General features: G+C 34.3%; 1 protein-coding gene across 1 annotated transcript in view; it reads right to left on the reverse strand.

The window, feature by feature from the left end:
* Positions 1-279: 279 nt before the first annotated feature.
* The window catches only part of LOC116340939 (T-box protein H15-like), a 23,919-nt gene continuing 16,386 nt past the window's right edge, over positions 280-7,812 (reverse strand). The window contains exons 5-6 of the mRNA XM_031767701.1: positions 5,356-5,600; positions 280-1,038 (exon numbers count right to left, since the gene is read on the reverse strand). Of these exons, the coding sequence (XP_031623561.1) occupies positions 504-1,038; positions 5,356-5,600 (780 nt within the window). The 3' untranslated portion in view covers positions 280-503. The remainder of the gene's footprint in view (positions 1,039-5,355; positions 5,601-7,812) is intronic.

The following is a 7,812-nucleotide window of genomic DNA, read 5'->3' on the forward strand; positions in this document are numbered from 1 at the left end:
TTTTGCATTGTGTATCAAATTGAATCTATATATAGTATGTATATATTCATTTATTTTTCTACCTCCTTTCGTTCGAATTATTCGATAATGAATTCATCGATTGGATATTTTTTTAACTAAAAAAGAAGAGAATCGTGCAGAACCAGAGCATGAAATTGTTACCGATGAAGAACGCTTGCGCTTAAATTAATCGTATTGAAGCAAACTTCCTGCATATTTATGAAATTTTTTCTTGTGAATAAAAGGAACACTCAAGACATGATCTATAATTAAAATATTATTTTAATTTCTATCATTGAAAACCAATTTCCTGTGGAAAGAAAATCCTATTTCTAACACAAAACAAAAAATTTATCGAATTAAACACCGATTTCACAATACAGAAATGTTATACTAGCCAAAATGCACAGATTAAAATAGTCTCTCTTTTTTTCTTCCTAATAAATAATAACTTGAAGTACACAAATGTTTGTACAAAGTGTTTGTGATATGATAATACCGAACTAATGTGGTGAATTTCGTGTTGGTGGCGATGATTGTTGTCCTCTCAATTGATGATGATTTGATAGCGGATATGGGCTGAAACGTGCAAAATTTTTAACACGCAAATCAGGTGACGATGAATCTGATGATGATGAGGAACTTTGTGGTATTAAAATAGATGTAGCTTGTGTCACGGGCATTTGCATTTGCATAGATTGAGTTGCAGTTGATGTTGTTGGTAAAATTTGTGCCCGATTGCCCATAGCAAAAGCGGCCGCCGACAAAAAACCGGCAGATAGTTGCGGCGGCAGTTGACTTTGCCACAAACCCAAATTTCCAAATGGCGGAAAATTTGGGCGTTGGTACATTTGTGGCAAAAGTAGTTCGGGATAAGGTGCACGGCCCATCATTTGCAAGTGTTGTCGTGCTTTTTCCAACAAAACAGCTGATGCTGATTCGGATTCTTGTGCAGCAAATTGTGCCAACATTGAATCGGGAAAGAAACGCAATGGTGCTCGTAAATGTTGTTCAAGCAGCAATGGATCCATTGGATCTCTGAAAATAATTGAAAATAAGCAATTTTATTTAATTATTTTATAAAATATTCGGTTAAGGTCGAAACAAAATATTTTGTTGATGGTACGCCTTAAGCATAATAAATAAATAAATGCTGTGGATAAAACGATCGATTCACATGATCGATATTTGATGGGAATTGATGTCGTTAGAGAGATAAAATGAACTTAAAAATGCGAATCATGATAAAAACAAAATCGAAAAAAATCAAAAGTGATGAAAAAGGGCTTTGGCATGGTTTTTTTTCTCACAAGAAACCCCATTGAATGTATGGAGAGCACAATAATCCTGTCGAGAAACAGTCACAAAAATCCTTTTCTTTCACTCCTCTCATTTTGAAGAACCGACGAATGTGAAAAGAATGAAATACCTGGATAATAGTGATTATAATAAAGGCATGCATATATGCATGTGATGCCGAATTCGAACCTATAAATTTCACTAATTATACTGATGCTCAATTAACACCTAATTTTACATTGTACACAGTTGATGATATCTTCAAGTTTGCCGCCTTTTCATCTTCGTTTTGAAATTGGTGATTCGGACTCTTCATCTCCTTTCATTTCTCTCTCTCTCTCTCTCTCTCTCTCTCTCTCTCTCTATCATTCGTATTTATGGTCGATGTTTTTGTGAGTGCATTGATGCTTTGATCTTTTGCTGATGAACAGTTTAGGTTTTTAACGCTTCTAGACAGCGCAAGTACAAAATGCGTTGAGGTTCACTCTCTGTCTATCTCTCATCATCATCATCATCATCATCATGCGAAAAGTCCATCGAAACGAAATACTTTCCGAAAATAAAGGTGAAGAAAAAAGTGAACGGAATACAAAAAAAAAACAATTCATTTTGATGCCGTAATATCCTATATTAATACGAGCATCTCACAACCTTCCTTCCCAATTTACATACATGCGGTATATTTTGTGTATGTGTGTTGTATGTACCGATTGTTGAACAGGTAGACAACCAGGCTCTCGATAAACATCAAAACAGCTCTAATGACTTTCATTATGGTGTTGAACATCTGAACGCGATTTACGTGCGCTGTATAACAATTTTTGCCAGTGCAAAAAGGTAACAAAAAGAAGGAAGGAAAAAAAATTAGCACAAACACGGCAGACAACGTGGAGATAGAATTTTGGGATCGTGTAGATTGATTGAGAGAGCATCGTAAACGCATTCAAAGGAGAGCGATAAACAAAATTGAATCACTTGCTGCAATAGTATTTCACACAAATCGGCTGCTCTCTGTGCTGAAAGCAACAAAAACGAAGCGTAAATGATGAAAAAAAGAGCGAAACGAAGTTATTGAAAATATTAATGTGCATGCAGAGATATACTGCGCTCAGGAATAAAAAAAGACTACATGAGCAGAGAAAGAAAATTGGCCAACGTCCGATGGTACGCGATTTTTGCTTTGCATTTTTTTACTTCTTCTGTGCAGCATATAACTCTATATGCTACGTGGCTGACCCGATAGAGTAAATGTAATGGATAAACTCTTTTTTCGGAGTGTTTGGTGTTGAACCTTCTGGAATACTTTGGTACAGCATCAAAGAAAAGCCGCCTTGTAATTTGTGAAACCGATGATATAAGCCATGGGCGCAATACATTCAAATTCATTTTCACGCACTCAAATACACATACACCGACACGGTATATATGCTCGTATCACAAACCATTGTCCAGTGTCTTAACATCAATTTTTACAACGATATTTTTCATTAAAAATGCCAAACACTTCTTCTTAATTTCATTCCATATGTGCATGGGTTTGTTTTTTTTTCTTTCTCTCGAGATCGTTTGCGCTATGTGCAGGTCGACATCGATATTTTGAATTAATACCTTCTTCATCAGGTTATTATTAAACATATCATCATTTGGTTTATCATCGGTTGTGTTTTTCGCACCACCATCATATTCGCATTAAACATGCGAAACGTGTTCAGATGAATGAAGTGCCATGAAAATATACATGCAGCGCACACACATCGACGATGCAAACGATTAACGTTGTTGCCATTGAGAATAATACCGGCAGCAACTGCTCAGAGGTTATCAAACGAAAAAATAAGTAGCGAATTCATGTAAAACTATGGAAATATTAAGTTTAAGTACTGAATGCAAAGATTTTGTTTTGTTTTTTTTTCGTTTTGTGTTCGCTTCTTTTTATACATCATCCGATTTCACTTCATCAACAATCTCAACAATAATCACAGTCGACCTCCGTCAAATTGACACTTGATTTTAATTCACGGAAAATTATCATTAAGTAAATATTACTACTATTCCTGAATAGATCGATTAAAGACAACCTGCCTAGAGAAAATGATCGGAAATTATTTTGTAACAGGACACGCGATTTCTTCATTGACAGTGTCAGAAGTCATTACTATGGCACTGATTGACTCAATAAAATGTATACAGCTCATTTCGCTGCATTGATTTTCCACGTGAAGTCTGCCACAAAAATGACTGCAGATTGATGATAATTTTTTAACACCTCGCATACATTTAATGCATATGGATGGTTTCGCATATATGGTCGGCTATCATTACCGCCAATTATACATTCATCATTATCATCAACTTTGAGATTTTCTCGTAAAAAAACACGTTAAAAAACATAAAACTGCATCAATTATCATTTAAGGTCGCGCCTGCATTTAAAAAAAAAATTGCGAACGAGGAAAAAACCGTTTCGCACATGTTACATGTTTTCTTTGTTCACAAAGAGAAATTTTGTTGAAGCAAAAGACAAAAGATTATGTGATGAATTAATGCCAACAAGTTATATGTTGAGTTATGTTAATGTTGGAATAAAAAAAAAAATGTCGATGATGAGCTCGTTAATTGATGCAACAAATTTTTAAAATGATTTTTTACATCCAATTTTCAGCTTCATTCATTCCAAAATCCAGACTTGACACCAATTCATAATTAAATTTAATATTAATACGAGGGTCACTATTTAAGTTTTTTCAAAAACATATATAAGACAATGGGGTTTCATCGAAAATGGTTTTATTGTTTTTCAAAATATTCGCCATGATGATCAATACACTTTTGCATTCGCTCGAACCATTTGTCATAGCATTCATGCCACTCCGAAAGTGATATCTCCAAAACGTGTGTTTTGAACGCATCAACTGCTTCTTCGAGCGATGAAAATCGTTGACCACGCAGTTTATTCTTCACGCTCGGGAATAAAAAGAAATCGTTGGGTGCCAAATCAGGACTGGACGGCGGATGACCCATTAAATCGATCTTTTGACCGGTCAAATAATCGACTGTTTGATGAGATGTGTGAGAGCTCGCATTATCATGATGAAGAATTATTTTGCGACGGCGGTTGTTTTTTCTTATTTCACCAAACACTTCGGGCAAACAAATGGTGGTGTACCAATCAGAATTGACGGTCTTACGAGCCTCTAGTGGAACTGTTGCCACATGACCACTTATCGCGAAAAAACAGGCGACCATTTGCTTCGCAACACTTCGAGCTCGAACAACTTTTGTTGGGTTATCTTCACTTTGAAAGACCCATACAGTCGACTGCTGTTTAGTTTCGGGCTCATACGCGTAGATCCATGATTCGTCACGAATGACGATAAAATACACGGATTTTGAAACACCACGATTGAATTTCTTGAGCATTTGTTTACACTAATCGACACGAGCCTTTTTTTGAGCGATTGTCAAATTATGTGGTATCCAACGAGAGCAAATCTTTCTGACAGCTAAATGTTCATGTAAAATCTTAAATACGCTGGTCGCACTAATGCCCAGGGATGCCTCAATCTCGTGATATGTTACATGACGATCTTCCATTATCATATTTCTGACAGCATCGATGTTTTCTGGTACAACAACTGATTTTGGACGACCTTCGCGGAACTCGTCGATGAGCGATAGGCGACCGCGCTTGAATTCGTTGTACCAATTATAAATTGTCCGAAGACTTGGTACTTCATCGCCAAAGGCCAAATGAAGTTGATCAAAACACTGTTGTTGTGATACACCCAATCGAAAGTGGAAAAAAATAATCGCTCGAAAATTTTCACGAGTAAAATTCATTTTTTGGCTGAGACGCAATTTACATGTTACGGTAAACAATACAAATAAAGATCGAATGACAAAACGTTCTGAGAACGTTTATGCTACAAAATGTTAAACTTAACGAATATGACAATGGTTTGCATCGGGCAATACTAAAACATACATATTGAAGAAACTTAAATAGTCGCCTACGTATTAAAACATTTGCTAAAATATTTCTACATATTCTCTCACCTATCGTATTCGGTCAGCCGAGATGAATCCCGAAAACCTTTGGCGAACGGATTCGAATCGATTTTCAACTTTGTGATTAATTGATTTTGATAGGCAGTCACTGCCGTAAATACTGTTTCTGGGAATACAAATGTTTTATGATCGAATTCTTGTAGTTCTTTTGGTGATGTTGGTATACTACGACCCGGTGACAATCGAACCAAATGTATTCGTGGCTGATATCGATGCATTGAATTTAAAACAATCTGAAATGACATAAAATGCATATATTTTTTGATGAAAAATTTTTTTTATTTTATTCCGCTTTTTTTTACTTATTCATATATTTTGGTTTATTTCGTTGAAATATATTTTTTGTCTCGAACAAATGGCTATAAGCAAATTCATTGGCCAATTGTCAAAGGATGTGCAAAATATGATGGTTCATAAATTAAACACGTTCAAAGGTGATAAACACGAAATGTCAGCGTAACCCCATTATTTATATAGGTTTCGGTTGTGTAAACAATAAATTGTGGAAATGCTTTCTGGTAAAATGTTCTACAGTTATAAAATCTATAGATTGAAAATATGGCGCGCATGTGCCAAAACCAACCAACAATTCATCGTAATCAGAGCGTTTACAAAACAGTATTATCACGACCATAGTGACAATGAGAAATGTAAACGTTGCATGAGACACACTATTGACAAATTTAATATCAGTGTTTCGAGTACAATTCCCTACATAGAAAATTTCGGTGTGTTATATTGTTATCATATATAAATTATTATGTTTTATAATTTATAGATACTAGACACCATGCATGTAAATTAGCTTATCGTGTTAATTGTATGCGACAAGCATACAAAAAATGAGCTATAGTTTCGACGAATCTCTACATTTGATTACACGTGGGACATTTAATTGCCGGTTTCAATTCGATACTCTCTTTCTTCTGAATTAAGTATTTCATCGTGGTTTGCTCTATTTTGCCATATGTCCAGTTAAAACAATTGATTTTTTGAGCGTCAACCCACTTTTATTCTAGAAAATTTGTTGGACATCAAATGAATAATTAAGCATTTAACGCTCAAGGAATTTCGTAGACAAGTATTTTTGAAATGATCCCGCCCAAAAAAAGAAGAATTTAATGAACACGTGAACCAAATGGTTAAAATGTCATACTTGAACGCCTATATTTCCTTCGATTCGTAATGTTCCAACTAGCAATTGACCATTTTATTCTTCATACAATGAGTCGAATCATTATTTTAATTACCCACCAAAAAACCGAATCCTTTTAAAGCAATTTGAAACGTATTTTTTTTTTCACTTTTAAATGTTTTATTCCTTATTTGTACAATTCCTCTCTGCGCCGAATAGAAACCGTTTAAAACGATGTTACGAAAATGTAGACAGTTAAACCAAATTGGCGGTACTATTTATAATTATGGATAATTGTACGATTTTGCTTCATCATAAAGCGTTAACGGCTTTTTTAAATGCACAAATGATTCGCTTTTTTTCAACATTTCTGGCGGTTAATAAGCGAAACATATACGGCAATACAAAAACTGCCCAATTAATTAAACATCAAAGTGAATTTTGGAATGGGCATTTAAATATTGTATAAATTTATATGGAGAATAAAAATGTACTAAAAACAAAGGAACCACATGTGCTGCATTCAATTCAAATTTTATCGTCTGATTCATTTTCATAAAATAAAAATGCGCAAAGATTGCACTCTGGAGAAATGAGTATGAAATTAATCGACATATGTAGACATATATAAAACTTATTTGTGCCACACAACATGCAAACACCCTTAAATGCGATTAAGTAACTTTTTGCCTTATTTTACATAAAAGCCACAAAGCAAATAACGGTGTGATAGTGTGCTTTGTATCAATTTGTAAAGTTTATAATCAATTGCCGATGATGATGATTAGTAATAAAACAAGACATGTTCATTTGATCATGTAATCAATAAACGACGCAGAGTGCTCGCAACATACATGGAACAAAATTAAATTACTAAAATTTATCATAATTCAAAAAATCCACTTTCTTTATTCATATTAGAAGAGACCCACACACACACACAGTTCGTACGTATGTGTAGAAAAAATAAAGAGTCTTACGGGAGTAAGACGAACTTTTCCGCACGCTGGTAGTTGCGTATTTTATTAAGAAAGTTCAAAATAATATTTGTTCGATTTTTCAAGTCTTTCAAGCGGCGTAAAGTTCGAGACCAAAAAATATGTTTCAACTTATATTCTATTCTTTAACTTAATAGCAGAAGTACCCGAAAAGATTTTTCACACTTTCATGATGAAACCATTTGTACGACATTTGAACCGCTTAGAATAAAAGTAGTGAATGAGAAAAAGTGAAAATAAAAGTCGAACATAAAGTTTTTTTTATATAGACAAAATCCATACAAAAAAAACTTTATGTTCGACTTTTATTTT

The sequence above is a fragment of the Contarinia nasturtii genome, unplaced genomic scaffold (assembly GCF_009176525.2).
Source record: "Contarinia nasturtii isolate CC-2019 unplaced genomic scaffold, AAFC_CNas_1.1 Cnas_scaffold_695, whole genome shotgun sequence".
NCBI lineage: Eukaryota > Metazoa > Arthropoda > Insecta > Diptera > Cecidomyiidae > Contarinia > Contarinia nasturtii.